This window comes from Anolis sagrei, chromosome X (genome assembly GCF_037176765.1).
Source record: "Anolis sagrei isolate rAnoSag1 chromosome X, rAnoSag1.mat, whole genome shotgun sequence".
Lineage (NCBI taxonomy): Eukaryota > Metazoa > Chordata > Lepidosauria > Squamata > Dactyloidae > Anolis > Anolis sagrei.
In genome coordinates, this window is record NC_090034.1 from 77,312,096 (window position 1) to 77,335,373 (window position 23,278).

The 23,278-nt window shown below is 41.7% G+C and overlaps 1 protein-coding gene across 1 annotated transcript in view; it reads right to left on the bottom strand.

Moving 5' to 3' along the window:
- MAP3K6 (mitogen-activated protein kinase kinase kinase 6) overlaps positions 1 to 23,278 on the bottom strand; it is a 136,481-nt gene that overhangs the window by 34,490 nt on the left and 78,713 nt on the right. Inside the window, exons 10-16 of the mRNA XM_060784402.2 lie at positions 22,887 to 23,037; positions 19,228 to 19,335; positions 17,901 to 17,950; positions 10,169 to 10,264; positions 6,906 to 6,984; positions 2,634 to 2,767; positions 1,834 to 1,961 (exon numbers count right to left, since the gene is read on the bottom strand). Coding sequence (XP_060640385.2) covers positions 1,834 to 1,961; positions 2,634 to 2,767; positions 6,906 to 6,984; positions 10,169 to 10,264; positions 17,901 to 17,950; positions 19,228 to 19,335; positions 22,887 to 23,037 — 746 coding nt within the window. The remainder of the gene's footprint in view (positions 1 to 1,833; positions 1,962 to 2,633; positions 2,768 to 6,905; positions 6,985 to 10,168; positions 10,265 to 17,900; positions 17,951 to 19,227; positions 19,336 to 22,886; positions 23,038 to 23,278) is intronic.

Genomic DNA, 23,278 nt, shown 5'->3' on the forward strand with positions numbered 1-23,278 from the left:
CTTCTCTTAGGAAGCTGGTCTATTCTGCAGATACCACTACCACAGGATGCATCTAACCTGTAGAATTTGATGCAGTTTGACACCACTTTAATTGCCATGACTCAGAGGAATCGGATCCTGTGCGTGGTTTGGTTTGGGTCCAAGTTACCTACAAGATCACCTTTTTGAGTCATTAGGAGAGGCGGGGTAAAAGTAAAGGTTTTCCTTGAGTCCAGTCGTATCTGACTCTGGGGAGTGGTGCTCATCTCCAAATCGAACACTTCCCAAGTATTTAGGACTGTGTGATGCATTTTCGAATGATGTGGCAGATCCAAGTAAAGTAGCCTTTTGCAGTTGACAGATTGTGACTTTGTCAATGTTTATTGTTTTCAAATACCAGCATGTTGTCTGTAGACAGCTCCAACAATGTGGCCAGCATGACTGCATGAAGTGCCATTACCTTTCCGCAGAAGTGGTACCTATTGATCTACTCACACTTGCATGTTTTCGACCTGCTAGGTTAGCAGAAGCTAGGGCTAACAGTGGGAGCTCACCCCACTCTCCAGATTCGAACTGCCAACCTTTCGTTCAGCAAGTTCAGCAGCTCAGCAGTTTAACCTGCTGCACCACCAAGAGGCCCTAGAGGCAGGTTAATAAATAAAATTATTTATTATAATTATTTTATTGACACAAGAACACAGTATGACACAGCAAGCGAGATATATATATGCTGGATTTCGTATCACAAAATTCCAAGTCGAACACTTCCCAAGCGTTTAGGATTGTGCGATGTATTTTCGAATGATGTGTGCAGATCCAAGTAAGGTGGCCTTTTGCAGCTGACAGATTGTGATTTTGTCAATGTTTATTGTTTCCAAATGCCGGCTGAGACCTTTTTGCACGGCACCCAGTGTGCCGATTACCACTGGGGCCACCTGTATTGGTTTATACTAGAGCCTTTGCAGTTCTTAACAACAGCTGAGTTTTTCCTTTTGTTTTTCGTCAATTCAACTGTCACCTGGTATGGAGACATCAATAATCCAAACCTTTTTCTTTTCTGCAATTGTGAGATCTGTTGTATTGTATTCCAAAACTTTGTCAGTGTGGATTCAAAAGTCCCACAGTATTTTTGCATGTTCATTTTCCACTACTTTTGCAGTTTTATGATCCCACCAATTATTTATTACTAGCAGGTGGTACTTGTAACATAAGTTCCAATGAATCATTTGGGCCACAGAGTTGTGCCTCTGTTTGTAGTCTGTCTGTACGATTTTCTTGCATCAGATGAAAATATGATCCATGGCTGCTGCTGCTGCTACTGCTATAGCTTCTTCTTCCTCCTCTTCTTCCTCCTCCTCCTCCTCCTCCTCCTCCTCCTCCTCCTCCTCCTCCTCCTCGTCTTCTTCTATTGTAGTATAGTGAGGCACCAACACTCTTTGGTCTTGGTGAAAGACCTTGTAAAATGACAACTCCCATAATTACAAAGCATTGAGCCATGCCAATTAAAGTAGTATCAAACTGCAGTAATTCTATAGTATAGATGCATCCCAAGAGTCCCTTCCTTTCATCTGCAGGCACTGAACCATTAATATGAACAGGGCCTCTGAAAATGAATCCAAGTTTCATACAGGATGAGACAAATACTCGGTCTTATTTGTTGGTTATAATACAGTTCCAATGGATTTACCCTAAGGCACTTTTATCCTGCTAAAATGTTCCATGGGAATACTCTATGGCAATTCGTGTGATATGCATTCTATCTTAACCAACTTAATTCAGTCCAATAAGCAGAGGTACAGTCACATCCCACTAGGATTCCATCAATCTTGAGCATCCCACCTTCTTCCTACTTACCCCCAGGTACCTCCTCCATAAAGATCTTGAGATAGCCATCTTGACTGACAGAGCCCAAGTAGCGGACTATGTTCTTGTGTTTCAGACGCTTATGGAGAGCAATCTCTTCGTGCAACGGCTGTGAGTATCTGAGGAATAGAGTGAACAAAACATAACTTCATCTGAGACCAGAGCCAATCATTCTGAATTGAGAGACAGCTATTTTGAGTGACAAGAAAACTATGGGCTACTTTGTTTACTATTATTGTGCATTACTGCCAGGAAGGGAGGGAGGGGGTCACATATGGAAGCTGCTCCCTCAGAAATCAAAATATTTCTGCTCTAGGTACTATATTGTTTGATATCCACAAAGAAGGCCATTGCCTGCCTTGAGATCCTTACAAGGGGTTGATGGTTTGTTTCTTTTTTTTCGTGTCAGGAGTGACTCCTGGTGTGAGAGAATTGGCCATCTGCAAGGACGTTGCCCAGGGGACGCCTGGATGATTTTGATGTTTTTATCATCCTTGTGGGAGGCTTCTCTCATGTCCCCGCATGAAGAGCTGGAGCTGATAGAGGGAGCTCATCCGACTCTCCCCGGATTTGAACCTGCAACCTGTCGGTCTTCAGTCCTGCCGGCAGAGGGCTTTAACCCACTGTGCCACCGGGGGCTCCACGGGGTTGATGGTGGGGAGTTGGGAGTCAGGAAGGACTAGTTTGTTTCCTGTTTCTGCAAATACGTTCTGGAGTGGTCTTCCCTCCATACAATGGATACCTTCAAAAAAGGACCCAACACCTCCTTCCTTGGCACCTGTGACTCGTACCTGCTGTCCCGCTCCGGTATTTCCTTAATGGCGATGCGCACTTGATTGCTGAGGTCCCGCCCAGCATAGACTATCCCATAGGTGCCTTTACCAAGAATCACCTTGTCACCCGCCTCTGTGTATTCGTAGTCATACTGTGTAAGCCAAAGCACACAAGAGGATTAGTGAACCAAAACATCACGGGGGCAGAAACTATTATCAGTGCAATCTGCTGGCCAACTTGCTTCTTATCACCCAATTAACTGACTTCAGACTGTTGTTTCTGCTTCAGTAGCGGCTCTTATCTTCATTTATATTTCATTCATTGCAATAACACTTACTTGTTTGTATGGTCAGATGCAAGGGAGAAGAGCCAAGAGAGACAGAGAAATGGTGTGTGCTATATTTATACCCCACTGTTATCAGCTCATTAATTCAGTGTCCAGCGTCCTAGTCTATTGCAATATCTTCCTTGTCTGTTCTACGAATGCTTCATAATGTTCCACAAATTAACTCTTTCACAGCTAGCAGTAGGGACATTTTAAACTTGTACAATATATATACTGATATTACATAATCCCTACCATTTGGGAGAGTGAAACCCCTGCCTTATGCTGAGGTGAGGTATTGGAGAATAGAAGCACATAACACAGCTGGGCCCGAGCCTGGTTCGGTTAGCCTGATGCACTTAAGAGTTTAGCAACAATTTGGTTTGCATTATTAAACAAATCTATCTACAATAATTTTCAGTCAGAGATTGACCTAAAATCTAAGTTACCGTATATACTCAAGTATAAGCCGACCCGAATATAAGCCGCGGCACCTAATTTTAGCACAAAAAACTGGGAAAATGTATTGGCTCGAGTATAAGCCGAGGGCGAGAAATGCAGCAGCTACTGGTAAGTTTCAAAATAGAAATAGGTACCAATAAAATTACATTAACTGAGGCATCAGTAGAGTAAATATTCAAAAATATTTACATAAAATTGTAATTTAAGATAAAGCTGTCCAACACTGATTAAACCATTATTCTAACCTTCAATGTAAATGTGCTTACATATCCTTCCAATAATAATAAAGGGAGTTAAATAATAAATGTAATAAAAAATAATAGAGTAAAATAATGGAAATGTAATAACAGTAATAAGAGAGTAAAATAATAAATGTAATAATAACAATAATAAATAGAGTAAAATAATAAATGTTGTAATAACAATGCTGGGGAAAGTGGAAGGCAAAAGGAAGAGGGGCCGACCAAGGGCAAGATGGATGGATGGCATCCTTGAAGTGACTGGACTGACCTTGAAGGAGCTGGGGGTGGCGACGGCTCACAGGGAGCTCTGGCGTGGGCTGGTCCATGAGGTCACGAAGAGTCGGAGACGACTGAACGAATGAACAATAACAACAATAACAATAAAGAGTAAAATAATAAATGTAATAACAACAATAATAAATAGAGTAAAATAATAAATATTGTAGTAACAATAAAGAGTAAAATAATAAATGTAATAAAAATAATACTAATAACAGAGTAAAATAGTAAATAACATTGACTCGAGTATAAGCCGAGGGGAGATTTTTCAGCCTAAAAAAGGGACTGAAAAACTAGGCTTAAACTCAAGTATATACAGTATATTAATTTAAGTAATTAATGATACAGCATTTTACTTTCATCCCATGTCATTGTTCAATAGCTACAATTTGCACTATTCCATTCCCTTGTCTTGTTTACAGTTTGGCCATGTTTTACAGCAGTTGTCACCATAGGTCATTAGGCATTGTTCTGATTTTTGAATTATTATTTTTATATGTTATTGATTTTACTATTTTGTATTGTACTGTTTATTTTATGCATTGTTTTTAGGTTCTTTGTGTAATATATAAGCTGGCCCGAGTCCCTTCGTGGAGATGGAGGCGCGGTGCAAAAATAAAGTTATTATTATTATTAAGTTGACTTACATACAAGTCAACGTGATCTCTCTGTCCACTGAAGCATCTCTTCTGGACCTTTGTAATGCCTGTTTCTAAATAGTCAATGTATCCATGAGTTATATCAATATCCACAATTTTGGCCCCCACACCTTTTCCTGACTTTTATTATACACAAGGTCAATTTATACAAGAATACATATCAGTGGTTCTTAACCTGTGGGGTGCAAACCACCAGTGGGCTGCGAGGACATAAAATCTGGGCCGTGCGCCTCCTTCCTCTTTATTTATTTCTTTTATTTTATTTCTGCTCCTTTTGTGCTGCCTGCCACTCCTTCCTTGTCGCTGACCATAGCACGTGTTCTGTATCATAAGCTAGAGTTAATGTGGTCTATCTAATGCAATTTTCTGAATAAGCATCCCAAACCAAATCTAAAGATGACCAAAAACTGATTCGTACGTAACTCTTTTGGTACAAATGTCAGAGAGTGGTCCCTGGTCAAAAAAAGATTGGGAACCACTGGTATATATGGTACTTCTTTAGACTAATACACAGTTTAGCACAGAGGACTAGGCACTTTCCTGAATTTTTCCATGCTAGTCTAGTTCAAAAATTACATATGAAGAGGCATTTGCAAATTCGCAGACAAACGTTTCCTTCAAAAGTGCCATGCCATGAAAAAACAACTCAGGTGAACAAACATACAGTCCTCATGCAGTTCTAAACAAAAATTCACGGAGCTGGACAAAATTGGAATGGAATTCTAATATATGATTGTTTACATATAAGCAAAAGCAATATAGGCAGTCCCCAAGCCTACAGAAGATAGGTTCTGTAGGCTTGTTCTCAAGTTGAATTTGTATGTAAGTCGGAAAAAGACGTATATATACATATACATAAACACACACATATATATGGGTCCCTTGGTGGTGCAGTGGATCAAATTGTTGAGCTGCTGAACTTGCTGACCGAAAGGTTGGCAGTTCGAATCCAGGGAGTAAGGTCATTTAGCAGCTGCAGCAAGAACCGTCTTGGCGAGCAAGTGGAAAAAGAGAGAGCTCCCAACAACGGAAGACTGGCTACTAAAAGCCAGGGACCTAATGGAAATGGACTCACTAGCTAATCTAATGTTCGATAAAAGCAAGAAAAGAAGGACAGACTGGGAACCAATGAGGTCATACTTAAAGGAAAAGAAAAACATTACTCCAGAATGCTGGGGTAGGAGGAAGTGGAAACAACTAAGATGAGATGAAGAAAGGCTACAACAAACCCCTGGTTTACCCCGCAGACTATTTAGGAAGTCAAGCTTTTTTTTAAACTGTACCCCCCCCGCCCCTCCCCCTAACCCCTTGAGCCCAATCTCCCACCGTCACCCCATTCCCCTTTCTTTTCCCTTTACCCGCCCATCACCCCCCCCTTTTGCCTCCCTCCTCCCCCATCTCTCCCCCCTCCTACCCCTCTATGTCTGTTTTATATATGTCTCTTAATGAAAATGTGAATAAAGATTATTTATAAAAAGAAAAGAATCCAGGGAGTAAGGTGAGTTCCCACTGTTAGGCCCAGCTTCTGCCAACCTAGCAGTTTGAAAACATGCAGATGTGAGTAGATCAATAGGTACTGCTCTGGCAGGAAGGTAATGTCACTCCATGCAGTCATGCCGGCCACATGACCTTAGAGACTTCTACGGACAGCGCCGGCTCTTTGGCTTAGAAATGGAGATGAGCACCATCCCCCAGAGTCCGACACGACTAGACTTAATATCAGGGGAAACTTTTACGTTTACTATGTATATGTATATGCATGCAGGGGTGTGTGTGCATGTGTGTATATATATATATATATATATATATATATATATATATATATGCACACACACACTTTGGATAGCATAGGGAAGGGTTAATACTCCTGTGGTGTTTGTTTTGTTGTCTATGCCCTTGATTATACCGCATGTTCTGTCCCTGTGATAATTGGATTTTGAAAAATTGGTGAGAAAGCTTCATGGGAAACTTCTTTTCCCCATGATAACTTCCAGCAGTGAATTTCTCATCCGAGGAATAGATTTCTCTGACTTCCTGTTGTCTCGCCCCCATTTTAAACTTTGAGTCGTTTGTAAATTGGATTTTTGTAACTCAGGGACTGCCTGTATTCACGGAAAATAAATTCATTAATTCATCACAAAAAGGGACATTTTGCTTACTGTCATTTGCAGCAAAATATCTTGGGGATGCATTGTCTAGACAGCCTCTACTGTGTGTTAGCTATTGGCCATGAAGGTCAGCCATTGTGAGGCTCATCCTCAAATTTATTCTTTCACATTCCAGAGTGACATTCCTGAGCAGTAGGGTCTTTCTCCAGCTCACCTCTAGCTCCTCCGGAGAGCTGCAGCCATCACCTTCCTCTCCCATCTCTGCCATGAAAGAACGGACGAGATTGCAAAACCTAAGCAAGGTGATGACAAGATTTTACTCCAATAGCTGCATATTTACACATTTTTAAAAAGCCTGAAAAAACCTATGCTTTCTGGATTTGGAGTGGGTGTGCGCAATGACAGATCCCTGAGGGCAAAACATGCACTTGTGCCCTCTTTCAAGAAGATGCCCACCCTTTTCCTAGAAGTCCTTCCCTTTCCCCAAGTGAGAAAACAAAAAAATATTTGGGTTGTGGGAATTTTCCGGACTGTCTGGCCATGTTCCAGAAGCAATTTCTCCTGATGTTTCTCCCACATCTATGGCAGGCATCCTCAGGGGTTGGGCCCGTCCAGACAATACCTTTATCCCAGGAGCTTCTGCCGCAAACAGGAGGGTGGCCAGCCGCCATTCCCTGTAAACTTGGAAGCAATAGCTACAAAAGGCAAAAAATGTGAGATTTCTAGATGCGGGAATATTGTGGTTTTGAGCCAAATATGCAGATCATTGCATGTTTGTGTGTCCCTGCAATCGGAAATCATTGGGTTTTTTATCTGGGTTTGTTCCCAGGTTTTAGATGTTTGCTCCTGATTGATCGGTTTCTAAAAAGAAGACGACACTTGCGTAGAAGGCAAAAACTTTGTGTGCTAGAAACTTTATGAAACGTGTGGAGGGCACATTTTCTTGGGCCAGGACAAAGTTGTGGCCCCCTAGTTAACATTGTATGAGGGGTATTTTGTTGTAGACACTAGTAGTTTGCGCGCATACCGCAACGAGCGCGTTCGTCGTGCCTCGGGAACAACTGTGCTCAGTTTCCGCTCTGTAGCTAACCTGTACGGTTCTGTTCTGTGAGTTGATGTTTAAGACTATCAACTCACCCGCCGCATGTGAGGTTGGCTCAGTGATACAGTTTTTGTCAGCAAGGAACCTGCCTGCTGCAGAAATTCATTGACAGATTTGTGAAGTGTACGGTGATACTGTTATGAGTGAAAGCAAAGTGCGTAAGTGGGTACGACAATTCAAAGATGGCCGTGACAACGTCCATGATGCGCACCGCTCCGGTCGCCCTTCTTTGATTACAGACGATTTGGTTATCGGAGCAGGCGGCAAGTTTTTATGAAGAGGGTATTTTAAAATTGGTTCAGAGGTATGATAAGTGTTTGAACAAACTTGGCAACTATGTCAAAAAATAGAGTGAAGTATGTACTTTCTGAAAATAAATTTACTTTTTTGAAATAAACTTTTGTTGTGTACTTATGTTCCAACGGACCTTACTTAAAAAATACCCCTTGTACATCTTTTCACAAGAAGAGCAATCAGGAACAGGTATGTATAACCCAGGAACAGCACCCTGTTGTTTAATGCCACAAGGGCACAGCCAAATCTGTCTGGACAGATGGCCAGGCAACCAGGCTCTAAAAAGTGTCAATAATGACAAAGTTCTATTCCTGGTTTGAAAGTGTGTGTTTCCATTTGATTGTGCAGTGCTGGCTTGGGCAGAAGTGGTCCTACCCTGTAAACTTTGTTTATGTGGCAGATACTCCATGAAACGCCTGGAGGGCACAGTTTCTTTGGCCAGGACAAAGAATTGAACTTTTGCAGTGATTTGTGGCAGTGATTCTCTGCTTATCTACTTATCTGCATCTTGCAGGTTTTTTAAAAAAAACTGCCAAAGTTTCTGGTGGAAGTCCCTCAATGGCTATCTTGGGAGCCTCTAAATCTCACAACAAAGCATCAAGTCTGGACAACCGAGTCAGAAATCCTGGGACCTACAGGTCTGTATGTGACCCTCTTCTGAAGTCCCGGGATGTTTTGTCCCTGTTTAAAAAATGCTATCTGGAAGCGCTGTTGTGAGGTCTGTTGGAAACAAGGCAAGTGGGGTTTACATATCTGTGGAATGTGCAGGGTGGGGAAAAAGAACTCTTGTCTGTTGGTGGGTGAATGTTGCAATTGGCCACCTTGAATGACCTTGCAGCTTCAAAGTCTGGCTGCTTTCTGCCTGGGGAAATCCTTGATTGGGAGATGTTAGCTGGCCCTGAGTGTTTCCTGTCTGGAATTCCCTGTTTTTTTTATTTTAGTGTTGTTCTTTATTTACTGTCCTGATTTTAGAGTTTTGAAATACCGGTAGCCAGATTTTGCTCATTTTCATGGACTACCCTGGCAACCATTATGTCAGACTTCACAGAGATGCAATTGAAATCCACAAGCATTTGGACAATTTCAACAGAAAGGAGAAAACCACGAAAATGAACAAAATCTGACTACCAGTATTAAAAAAAAACTCTAAAATCAGGACAGTAAAGAGCAATTTTGAAGCTGCTTAAATGCTAATCAAGGTGGCCAATTGAAACAAGGTTAAATGCTAATCAAGGTGGCCAATCAGCTTCCGAGCACAATTCAAAGTGCTGGTGTTGGCCTATAAATCCCTAAACGGTTCAGGCCCAATTTACCTGTCCGAACGGATTCTCCCCTATGAACCATCAAGATTGTTAAGATCTTCTGGAGGGGACCTGCTTTCGGTCCCACCACCCTCGCAATCGCGTTTGATGGGAACGAGGGACAGGGCCTTCTCGGTGGTCGCCCCTCGGCTCTGGAACTCCCTCCTGATGGAGATTAGATCCTCCTCTTCCCTCCTGACTTTTAGAAAGCTGGTAAAATCATGGCTTTGGGATACTGCATTTGCAGAATGATGATTGAGTCAATAAGTGCTGACCTTACTGGCGGATGGCGATGGATTTGTGATTTCACTCTGACGAACTGACCTTTTTGTAATTTGTATGAACTGTATTTTAATGCATTTTATATTGATGATGTATATTTGTTTTTATCTTACTGTATTGAATCCTCTGTTGTTAGCCGGCCTGAGTCCCTCTCCGGAGGTTGAGAAGACCGGGTTATAAAAACTCTAAATAAATAAATAAATAATTCACACATGCCTCAAACAGACAAGAGTTCTTTCTCCCACCCTAGACATTTATATATATATATATATATAAAACATACCCCACTTGCATAGTTTCCAACAAACCTCACAACCTCCGAGCATGCCTGCCATAGATGTAGGTGAAATGTCAGGAGAGAATGCTTTTGGAACATGGCCAGACAGACCAGAAAACTCACAGCAGAGCAGTGATTCCAGCCATGAAAGCCTTCAACAACACAAAAGACATTTGGTTTGCTTATATTTCCGCAGCTTAAACCCCCTTCCTTGCACTCACCAGTGGCAATGGTGCTGGGAAGGGAAATACAACTGGAAGTCTTCGGCCGTGTGCAGCACATAGAGGAAGCAACACCGTTCATCACATTTGGAAATACTGGTAAGAAAAGAAAATAATGATAGAAGGTCTTCCATATGCACTGAAATCCCTCCTTCTCTTCACAAAGGGATGTTGCTACAACTCCCAGAATCTTCCAGGCAACACAGCCACTCAAGGATGCCCTACAAGGAGTGTCTGTTTCTGGTATTATCCACACTGGGGGTATTTTTTATTATCCAAGAGGTGGTATCTTAGAAATCAAAGTTTTGATTGAGTGTTTGGAAAAGTCAGAATTATGCATTTCTGGGTTGCTGAATGTTTTTTGGGCTGTCTGTCCATGTTCCTGTAGCATTCTCTCCCAATGTTTTGACTCCATCTGTGGCTAATGGCATCTTCAGAGGTTGGAAGTGAAGCAAGTGGAGTGTATTTATATTTTTGAAACGTCAGGAGTGAATGCTACTGGAACATGGCCATACAGCCGGAAACCTCACAGCAACCCAGTGATTCCAGCCATGAAAGCCTTTGACAACACTATGCACTTTCACCTGTAGCCTGGCTAGCACATTTCATACACAGCTGACCCACTCAGTGGTATCTAGGATTAGGAGACACAAAAGCATGTTCAATCTATAGATAGTCCTTGCAAAGAAGATGGGAGAGCCAGTCCAAAAGAAGGAGGAGATGAAGGAAGGAGTGGCAACTGAGGGACAGAGCACCTGCTTTCTATGCGGATAATTCTATGTTCCATACTTTCCAAATCACTGTTTTCAAAAGGGTTCCAGTTGTGACGTACACATCTGCCTGAAATCTTTAAAAGTTATGGGTAGTCAAGGCAGTGACTACAGAAGGTAGTTTCTTACGTTTTCTGATGCCACCTCTGAAATTTGCACTTTGGCATATTGGGGGGGGGGGGGGGGGAGGAGCAATTTAGTAATGCCATTGAAAAGATAGGAAAGGCTGTCCTATCTGTACTTCGTGGCCATTATGGTACAGTTAAGAACAAGTTAACAGCCAAATGCTTACCCAATTTTTAATTGTGTTGACTACGTTAGATGTTTTATTGTTGACCATGCTTTCAAATGTACTTGTTTAGCGATTAGGTGTTTTTATTTTGATATTTAATTTCATTTGATTTGTGTAATGCTGTTATTATTCCATATTATGTTTATTGTTCTAATGTTTTGGTATATGACGGGCACTGAATATTTGGCTTTGTGTGTATAAACCTCACTGAATCCCCCAGGAAAGATAGGGTAGCCTAAAAATAAATATTGTTATTATTATTTTACTGGCACAAAAGTACAGTATGTCACAGAAAACGAGATCTATATGCTGGATTTCGTATCACAAAATCACAAGTCGAACACTTCCCAAGCGTCTAGGACTGTGTGATGTATTTTCAAATGATGCGCACAGATCCAAGTAAGGTGGCATTTAGCAGTTGACAAATTGTGATTTTGTCGATGTTTATTGTTTCCAAATGCTGGCTGAGATCTTTTGGCATGGCACCCAGTGTGCTAATGACCACTGGGACCACCTGTACTGGTTTATGCCGGAGCCTTTGCAGTTCGATTTTGAGGTCTTGATAGTGGCTAAGTTTTTCCTGTTGTTTTTCCTCAATGTGACTGTCACCTGGTATGGCGATATCAATAATCCAGACTTTTTGCTTTTCCACAATCATGATGTCTGGTGTATTATGTTCCAAAACTTTGTCAGTCTGGATTCGAAAGCCCCACAGTATTTTTGCATGTTCATTTTCCACGACCTTTGTGGGTTTATGATCCCACCAATTCTGCACTGCTGGCAGGTGGTACTTGTGACAGAAGTTCCAGTGAATCATCTGGGCCACAGAGTTGTGCCTCTGTTTGTAGTCCATCTGTGTGATTTTCTTGCAACAACTGAGGATATGGTCCATGGTTTCATCAGCTTCCTTGCACAGTCTGCATTTTGGATCGACCCTGGCCTTATTTGCATTTGTTCTGATGGCTTGCTCCTGGGCTGCAAGAATCAGGCCTTCTGTCTCCTTCTTCAGGGTTCCATTCATGAGCCATAACCAGGTCTTCTCCTTATCAACTTTTCCTTCAATTTTGTCAAGGAACCGCCCATGCAATGCTTTGTTGCTGTGCTTTGAGAAGTTTCTGATTACTGACTTCAATTAAAGCAGGTTCTTGGCTTTCCTTGACATATTCTGCCAGAGCGTATTTTTCTTCTTCAACTACTTGTTTTATTTGTAAGAGTCCTCTGCCACCAGACCTTCTGGGTAGATAAAGCCAGTCAACATCACTGCAAAGATGTAGTGAATTATGAATTGTCATGAATTTTCTTGTTTTTCTGTCCAAATTGTCCAGTTCTGCCTGCATCCTGTTTATGATGCCAGCAGTATATCTTATGACAGGTATGGCCCAGGTGTTTATGGCCTTGATGGTACTGCCTCCATTGAGCTTGCTTTTGAGACTTTTTCTGACCCTTTGATTGTACTCTTTGCTGACCACAGTTTTCACATGTTCATGTGTGATGTTGTCCAGCTATAGTATGCCCAGATATTTATAGGCCTCTGACTGGTGACACTTTATCGCTTGACCATTAGGCATATTTATGCCCTCACTTTAAATTATTTTTCCCCTCTTCAGTGCCACTGTCGACTATTTGTCCAAACCAAACTCCATGTTGATATCAGTGCTAAAGAATCGGACAGTGTTAGTCAGAGACTGGATTTCAGTTTTGGTTTTCCCATACAGCTTCAGGTCATCCATGTATAGCAGATGTGAAATTTTGTGAGATCTCTGAGATGTTTGATAGCCGAGGTTTTTTTTTTTTTTTTTTTTGTAAGATTGTTGACAGAGGGATCATGACAATGATGAAGAGTAGTAGGGAAAATGAATCTCCCTGCAAAATTCCTCTTCTGATGTTGACAAGTCCATAGTTTTCATTTCCAACGAACAGTTCAGTTTTCCAGTGCTTCATCATATTTTCAATAAAAGTGTCAACATTTTTACAAATTCCAATGGTGTCTAGACACTTGATGATACAACTGTATGGGAGTGAGCCAAAGGCTTTTCTGTAGTCAACCCATGTCACGTGAAGATTGGTTTTTCAGCTTTTGCAGTTCTCCAGAATCATTTTGTCAATTAATAACTGGTCTTTTGTGCCCCTGCTTTTCCGTTTGTTGCCTTTCTGTTCTTCTGGCATATTATTATTATTATTATTATTATTATTATTGTTGTTGTTGTTGTTGTTGTTCATTCGTTCAGTCGTCTCCGACTCTTCATGACCTCATGGACCAGCCCACGCCAGAGCTCCCTGTCAGCTGTTACCACCCCCAGCTCCCTCAAGGTCAGTCCAGTCACTTCAAGGATGCCATCCATCCATCTTGCCCTTGGTCGGCCCCTCTTCCTTTTGCCTTCCACTTTCCCCAGCATAATTGTCTTCTCTAGGCTTTCCTGTCTTCTCATGATGTGGCCAAAGTACTTCAACTTTGTCTCCAGTATCTTTCCCTCCAGTGAGCAGTCGGGCTTTATTTCCTGGAGGATGGACTGGTTGGATCTTCTCGCAGTCCAAGGCACTCTCAGCACTTTCCTCCAACACCACAGCTCAAAAGCATCGATCTTCCTTCGCTCAGCCTTCCCTAAGGTCCAGCTCTCACATCCGTAGGTGACTACAGGGAATACCATGGCTTTGACTAGGCGGATCTTTGTTGCCAGTCTGATGTCTCTACTCTTCACTATTTTATCGAGACTGGACATTGCTCTCCTCCCAAGAAGTAAGCGTCTTCTGATTTCCTGGCTACAGTCTGCATCTGCAGTAATCTTTGCACCTAGAAATACAAAGTCTGTCACGGCTTCCACGGTTTCTCCCTCTATTTTCCAGTTGTCAATCATTCTTGTTGCCATAATCTTGGTTTTTTTGACGTTTAGCTGCAACCCGGCTTTTGCGCTTTCTTCTTTCACCTTGATTAGAAGGCTCCTCAGCTCCTCCTCGCTTTCGGCCATCAGAGTGGTGTCATCTGCATATCTGAGGTTGTTAATATTTCTTCCAGCAATTTTCACCCCAGCTTTGCATTCATCCAGGCCCGCACATCGCATGGTGTGTTCTGCATACAAGTTAAAAAGGTTGGGTGAGAGTATGCAGCCTTGCCGTACGCCTTTCCCAATCTTGAACCAGTCTGTTGTTCCGTGGTCAGTTCTGACTGTTGCTACTTGGTCCTTGTACAGATTCCTCAGGAGAGAGACAAGGTGGCTTGGGATGCCCATCCCACCAAGAACTTGCCACAATTTATTATGATCCACGCAGTCAAAGGCTTTAGAATAGTCAATGAAGCAGAAGTAGATGTTTTTCTGAAACTCCCTGCCTTTCTCCATTATCCAGCGGATATTGGCAATCTGGTCTCTCGTTCCTCTGCCTTTTCTAAACCCAGCTTGAACATCTGGCAACTCTTGTTACATGTATTGCTGGAGTCTTCCTTGCAGGATCTTGAGCATTACCTTACTGGCATGAGAAATAAGGGCCACTGTATGGAAGTTGGAGCAGTCTTTCGCATTTCCCTTTTTTGGTATGGGGATATAAGTTGATTTTTTCCAGTCTGATGGCCATTCTTGTGTTTTCCATATTTGCTGGCAAATGGCATGCATCACCTTGACAGCATCATCTTTTAAGATTTTAAACAGTTCAGCTGGGATCCCGTCGTCTCCTGTTGCCTTGTTGTTAGCAATGCTTCTTAAGGCCCATTCAACCTCACTCCTCAGGATGTCTGGTTCTAATTCATTCACCACACCGTCATAACTATCCTCAATATTATTATCCTTCCTATACAGATCTTCTGTATAGTCTCGCCACCTTCTCTTGATCTCTTCAGCTTCTGTTAGGTCCCTGCCATCTTTGTTTCTTATCACACCAATTTTTGCCTGAAATTTACCTCCAATGTTTCTAATTTTCTGGAAGAGGTCTCTTGTCCTTCCTATTCTGTTGTCTTCTTCCGCTTCCATGCATTGCTTATTTAAAAATAGTTCCTTATCTCTTCTGGCTAACCTCTGGAATTGCGCATTTAACTGGGCATATCTCCCCTTATCACTGTTTCCTTTTGCTTTCCTCCTTTCTTGGGCTACTTCCAGTGTCTCAGCAGACAACCATTTTGCCTTCTTGGTTTTCTTTTTCTTTGGGACGTACTTTGTTGCCGTCTCCTTAACAATGTCGCGGACTTCTGTCCATAGTTCTTCTGGGACTCTGTTTACTAAATCTAGTCCTTCAAATCTGTTCTTCACTTCCACTGTATATTCGCTAGGAATGTTAGTGAGATCATATCTAACTGGTCTGTGTATTTTCCCTGATCTCTTTAGTTTTATTCTAAATTGAGCAATAAGAAGTTCGTGATCTGAGCTACAGTCAGCCCCAGGTCTTGTTTTCACCGACTGGATGGATGTCCGCCACCTTCGGCTGCAAAGGATGTAGTCAATCTGGTTTCGATGTTGACTGGTCTGGTGAGGTCCATGTATAAAGCCGTCTTTTAGGTTGTTGGAAGAGAGTATTCGTTATACACAGCGAGTTTTCCTGGCAAAATTCTATCAGCCTGCGTCCCGCTTCATTTTGTTCTCCCAGACCATGCTTGCCTGTGATCCCAGTTGTCATTCGACTTCCCACCTTGGCATTCCAGTCTCCTGTAATGAAAATAATGTCTCTTTTTGGTGTATTATCCAGTAGGTCCTGCAGATCCTCATAGAACTGATCTACTTCTGCTTCTTCAGCAGCTGTGGTTGGGGCGTATATTTGGATCACTGTAATGTTGAAAGGCTTTCCTTGCACTCTAATTGAGATCATTCTGTCATTTTTTGGGTTGTATCCAAGCACCGCTTTAGCTAATTTCTTATTAATTATGAAGGCTACTCCATTTCTTCTATGTTCCTCTTGTCCACAGTAGTAGATCTTGTGGTCATCTGATGTGAAGTGGCCCATTCCAGTCCATTTCAGTTCGCTGACCCCCAGAATGTCTATCTTTAGTCTTGACATCTCACCAATAACAACATCCAATTTGCCCTGGCTCATAGATCTTACATTCCAGGTTCCTATGGTGTGTTGATCTTTAGAGCATCGGATTCGTCGTTCACCTCCAGTACCGTCGGCCGCTAGCCTTCCTTTCGGCTTTGAGCTAGCTGCGTCATCACATCTGGGGCTAGTTGAACTTATCCTCTGCTCCTCCCCAGTAGCATTTTGGCCATCTTCCGACCTGGGAGTCCCATCTTCCAATGGCATACCGACATATCTCTGGTTGTACTGGTCCATTTAGTTTTCTTGGCAAGGATACTGGAGTGGTTTGCCATTGCCTTCCCCAGGGATCACGCTTGGTCTGACCTCTCTGCCACAACCGTCCCGTCTTGGGTGTCCCTTCACGGTTTCGCTCATGACATCATTGAGGTGCTCAAGCTCCAGCGCCCCGACAAGGCGGTGATCCTTTGCTGATCCACCGCCCCGACAAGGCGGTGATCCTTATTATTATTATTATTATTATTATTTGAAACACAACAAGATGAGTCCACAGCAGACACTTTGCTGGCTGTTGAATTTAATCACACGTTGGACACTTCCCAAGTGTCTAGAACTGTGTGATGTATCGGCGAATAATGCGTGCAGATCCCAGTAAAGTGGCCTTCTGCAACTGGCAGATGGTAATTTTGTCAGCGCCGATTGTATTTAAGTGCAGGATCTTTAAATCCTTATATTGTGTCAGCTTTTCTTTCCTGTTGTTTCTCTGCAATCCTGCTGTGACCTGGGATTGTGACATCAACTATTATTATTATTATTATTATTATTATTATTATTATTAACTGGGATGGAAGACATAATGAAGTCACCAAGGGGCCAAAGTTCAAAAGCAAAGAGTGCCTGCTTTGCAAAGGGAAGGCCCCAAGTTGAATCCCTGGGAATTTCAATTAAAATAATGAGGTAGCAAGCAATGGGGAAAACCTCTCTATCCAAGTCCCTGAAAAGCTGCTGCTATTCAGAGCAGATTAAATAATAATAATAATAATAATAATAATAATAATAATGATAATGATAATAATAATAATAATAATTATTATTATTATTATTATTATTATTATTATATTTATTTATACATTGCTTTATCTACCCAAAGGGGACTCAAAGTGGATTGACATAAAAGTATTAGTATTGGAGGCTGCAGTGGCGCAACAGGCTAGACCAGTGTTTCTCAACCTTCCTAATGCCGTGACCCCTTAACACAGTTCATGTTGTGGTGACCCCCAACCATAAAATAATTTTTGTTGCCACTTCTTAACTGTAGTTTTACTACTGTTATGAATCATAATGCAAATATCTGATATGCAGGATGTATTTTCATTTTCTGGACCAAATTTGTCACAAATACCCAATATGCCCAAATTTGAATACTGGTGGGGTTGGGGGGGGGGGGGAGATTGATTTCATCATTTGGGAGTTGTAATTGCTGGAATTTATAGTTCATCTGCAATCAAAGAGCATTCTGAACCCCACCAACAATAGAATTGTGCCAAACTTCCCACACAGAACCCCAATGACCAACAGAAAATACTGTGTTTTCAGATGGTCTTTGGCGACCCCTCTGTCACCCGCTCATGGGTCCTGACCCCCAGGTTAAGAAACTCTGGTCTATACAATATGATACATGAACATGCATTTTAAAGTCCCCTACTACTCAAATCACCTGATTCCACGAATGGAAGATACTGGAAACGTCCAAGTAGAAATGCCTTCCTGTAGTGGAGAGAGCGAAGAGGTGAAAACACATAAATTATAGTCCATGGTTCGGAACAGTGTAGTCTTGTGTGTGTGCGCACGTGCGTGGGGAAGGAATATCTGGAAGCAACAAATTCCTGTTTGAAATGGATTCCTGGACCACATCCATGCAAGGAGTGGGGTCAAAGAACCAATGTACAGTCAAACTTACATGGGAAGGTCCAGATTTAATCCTTATCAAATTGCACATTTTTCTCATTCAGTACAGACAACTTGATTCTAGGAATGTCTACTCAGGAATAGGTTCCATGAGAATAGCTTTCCAGGCTTCAAAACCTTGGTTCGGTTTCATTCAGGGCATTGTATTGATATGTTAATTAAATATTTGATGTCAACTGTTGGAGATAGCAACCTTTTTCAAGCTTCCACTAGTATTTTTTTTGTATATGACTCTATTTGCTTGCTCTATTGTATATGTACATTTTGGTACGCAGCTTTCCTTTTACTCTATGTTTCTTGGTGTTGTGGGCGGGGCTGCAGACCACATGATCAGATCTGAGACTGCTCAGACCTCAGACTGTGTTACAACTCTTAGACTGTTAAGACTTTGGACTGTTAAGAGCAAACAGATAAACTGTGCTATCTGCAGAGAGAAACTACTTCAAACCCATCTGTAAATGGATTGACGAGTTATCTACCTGTATGCTGAATACCTGAAGGTTGTGAGTAAACCAAATATGTTACTTTTAATGAAGTTTGCTTTTTTTGTCTCTTGAGAGCATAATATCGAAACAATATATTTTATGGGAGAGGAGATGTTTTTGGACACTGAAAAAAGAACTTCTTAAGAATTGCAATATTTTGTGCATTGGAATAATCTCTGTTCCTAACAGACCAGAGACAACTAGGTCATCAGTCTAACAACTGAAAACTAAATTGCCTTGCATAAGTACATGTGGATATATACCACTAAAGAGAAAATTTTACGCAGACAAGTTTTTTTTTTTTTTGCTCTTCTCTAGAAGATCATACTTTTACAAAAGGTTGTGATTTACAAATGCTTGTGATTGCCATTTTTCTCCAAAAGGTTACGGAGATTCTGGAAAATGTCTCGAGCACAGTTTTATTTTTTGAGGGGTGGTAGGAAGGATTGATAGTTTAAGTAACCACTGATTAGAGACATTAACATAACAAGATGGTTGAGGAATATGGGGTCTGTGAACTGAAAGTTGCTCATTGTTGTCAGAGCTACTGGGGAAACAGCGAGGAAAAATAAAGTAAGATTCCAGACATACCTCTTCCAGGGAGCAGATATGACTGAGGGTGACAGATTTTTTTGTCTCTTGATCGCAGACACAGAGCCGGGCTGGTTGCAAGACCCGGCCCAGGTCAAGAATCAACACCTGTCAAGGATGATAGCAGGGAAAGCTTTAATGTCTGCAAGAGATTATCAGCCCGAGCTCCCCAAAAGGACTGCTTAGGAACCAGTCCAGACACCCTTGAAGTGGGGGGAAGTCTGAATCTGGGTCAGGATTTAGGCTTTTCCCCAATTTAGCATAACCCAAGTCAAGACCACATTATTAATAATAATAATAATAATAATAATAATAATAATAATAATATATTTATATTCCACTCTATTTTCCTGAGGGGACTCAAAGCAGATGACAGAATACATTTATGGCAAACGCAACGTCGTTATACAAATTAACAAAAACAAACAGTAGATAGACAGAGGCAAGGCTTCCCTGTTTTTCCCCATTTCCGGCATCTGGAGGCTGTGCTCAACTCGGCCACATGGAGGTGTTGTTGTTCTATTTTTTCATGCCTGAAGAGCCTTGTTGTCCATGGATGCCTTGCTCGCATATCTTCAGAGGTGCCTTTTACCTTCCCGGGAAAGCGGTACCTATTTATCTACTCACATTCTGTTTTAGAACTGCTAGTTAAGCAGAAGAGCTAGGACTGACAGTGGAAGCTCACCCCACCTGCGGCTTGAACTTCCGACCTTCCGGTCAGCAAGATTTTCTGCAGCTGGCAGTTTAACCTGCTGTGATAACCGTGGCTCTATTAAGACGGACTTGCACAGCGAGTTAAATTGCTGAGCTGCTGAATTTGCGGTGTGAGCTCCCACTGTTAGCTCCAGCTTCTGCCAACCTAGCAGTTCAAAAACATGAAAATGTGATTAGATCAATAGGTACCGCTCCGACGGGAAGGTAACAGCACTCTGCAGGTTGCTGCTTTGCTTTGTGTTACCGACCGGCTTGGATTCTTATAAGTGCGGATTTCCCCTTCCTTGACTTCGGATTGCTTTTGATGACGAAGACGCTGCCTATGTGGACTTTGGAACCTCGCAACTTTGGACTTGGCTTTATTCGACTTTGGACTACTTTTGACGACGGTTTTTGCTTCACGGACCTTTGTTTGCTTGCTCCTTATCTACTGCATTATTTTGGGTGATTGTGAACGTTACCCAGTTTAATCTGGATTATATCTCTGTTTAATCCCGATTATATCTCTGTCTAATCTGAATTATTTTTTAAGTTGGTTTTTTGAGCTAAAACTTGCTGCTGCTTTTCAGTTTTGACCAGAGGCACTGAAGTAAGTGTCTCTGAGTCCTTTGTTTGATTTAATAAACTGTTTCTTTTGGACATATTACTGAGTCTGGCTCTTTAAAGGCTTCTGGGTTCCGACACAGGGTGGTTTCCAGAATAAGTAAAGCAGTCAATTATTGATACAAAAAACATACAGAATAACCATAAATGATAAAATATAGACATAATACTATAAAACAGTCATCCATATTTAAAATTAAAATCAGTTCCAGTACAATTTCCATCGGGCAAAAGTTCCGCTTCCAATGGCCAGAATTTCAGAGTGGGCCTTGACAACTATGAGAGGGCTGGGCTAGTACAAAGAAGCAGACTAGGGCCAGGGGAGTGGGTAAAGTGCAAGCAGGGTCCTGCCTGATGGTCAGGGTGGGACCTGGGGCTATTTATTTCCAAAACCTGCTGAACAGCTATAAGAGGGCTGGGCCAACGGGGAAACATAGGGCTGGGGAAATGGGGAGAGTGCAAAACAGGACTCTAACTAATGGCCAGGGTAGGGCCTGGGCTAATAATTTCTAAAAGCCTGCTGGAACCACCAGGTTTTCAGGTCCTTGCAGAAGAAGGATAGTGATATAAACATAGATATATAGGGCTTGCAAATATTGCAGGAGGGAAATGCACATATATAGAGAGAGGATTTACAAACATTTCATGTGAAATCAGTATATATAATTATAGATATATTTCTAGCTCTGCATCGTTTATATAGGCATTGAATGTTTGCCTGTTACTATGAGGGTAACAGATGAGGGTAACTGCCTCAACAGATGGCAGTTCTGGTATGCGGCAGGTACTGGCTTGTTCAGTAGACTCTCCTCTACAGTTCCCTTTTGGCAGGAAGCCTTAGCATTGAACGGTTGTGTTGTTAAAGTACAAAGTATGGAACCCTGTGCAGAAGTTCGGTCAATGCGACTTAAGTAACGTGCAGTCATTGAATTCTTGACAGCAGAAGGTGTCACCCCAAAGGAGATTCATCAGCAAATCCAAGCTGTTTATGGTGATTATGTTGATGTGAGTATTGTGCATCACTGGGCGAGTAAGTTTAAAGATGTTGAGGTGGGAACATCTGACTTGCGTGACAAACAAAGAGTTGGACGTCCTGTGACAGCAACCACCGAGTTTCACAAGCAAAAGATTGACAGATTGATTCAGGACAATCATCATATCACTCAGAGAGAAATTTCAAGCATAATCGGCATTTCACAAGAACGCGTGGGTCACATTATTGCTTTGCTTGGCTATCAGAAGATCTGTGCACGATGGGTTGTGGAAACAGAGTGTTGACTTCTTCTGTGACGTCTTCAGAAAACTTGTTCATCGTTGGCAGAAATGTATCCAATTGTCTGGTGATTATGTGGAAAAGTGAATAGAGGTAGTCAAAGAGCACATTCTAAGAATTATTTCTGTGTTTGATTTATTAAAATATTCCTATCCAAACTCAAGTAACGAAGGTGGAGGCATTTTCATTCAACCCTCGTATGCTGGAAGCCGGTCTGAGTCCCCATGGGAAGATAGGGCGAGATATAAATGAAGTTCTATTATTATTATTATTATTATTATTATTATTATTATTACAAAGCTATTGTTGATACCATATTATTTTTGTTGACCCTACTTTTCCACTTACATAGCTAGTTTACTTTTGAAATATGGTAAATATTGAGAAATATTTAACCTCCTGATGCCTCAATTAATGTAATTTTATTGGTATCTATTTTTATTTTGAACTTGACCAGTAGCTGCTGCATTTCCCATCCTCGGCCTATACTCGAGTCAATACGCTTTCCCAGTTTTTTTGTGGTAAAATTAGGCGCCTCAGCTTATATTCAGGTCGGTTTATACTCGTGTATATACGGTATATTCCGTCCTATCTCCCTGAGGAAACTCAGGGCGGATTCCAACAAACCAAAAAGGTAAACATTCAATGCCTCAGTGCAAGCTGCATGGGGAAAACATTACAAAGGAAACCGAAAGCTGTAAGAATGAAATCAATTAAATCAATAAGGGAAAGGTTTAATTGTTGGCATCTTTAGTTAGAAAGGTTGGGGAAAACTAATTTCCCTGCTATTATTAGATCCGTATAATTTGTACTTACTACTCCATGAATGATCATGTGTCAGAAAATCTATATATATTGTACACAATATTCCATAATATATCATAATTTAGAGAAGTATGAAAACTAAAGACAGAGATCCCATTTCCCCACAGCCTGAGGAAGTGCAAAATGGATTGGTTCAGATTAAAATGCAACCAAGCGAATCTCTCCCACATCTCCAACAAGAAAAAGCAATGGTGTTATTTCGTAGACATATTACCAAAGCACCGAACTTTCACTGCTTCCTTACCAGGCACTGCTCCGTAGAGACAAAAGGTTGGCAGCACTCCATCACAAATCCCAGCCAAAAATCAACCAGCTCCTGTTTGGGGGACCAAGTGTCTGGAGGAGCAGTGAAATGACTGTAGATCGTATAGGTTTCTTTGATAGAGGTCAAGTACCTGCACCAGGAATGGAAAGGGGATGAAGGGAAGAAGAAAGTAAGAGAAGAGGAACCTTCCGTTCAAAATATCACCACAGCCAGAAACCAAGGCTTCTATTTAACACTTCTGTGGCAAAACACCTCTGGACCCTCCAGGATCACAATGCACTGTACACATGCAGAGACCATTTTTGATGTGGACAGAAGGATCAGAATAGACAGAGAAGTGTCATTCTCACATATCTCCTTTAAAACCTCCA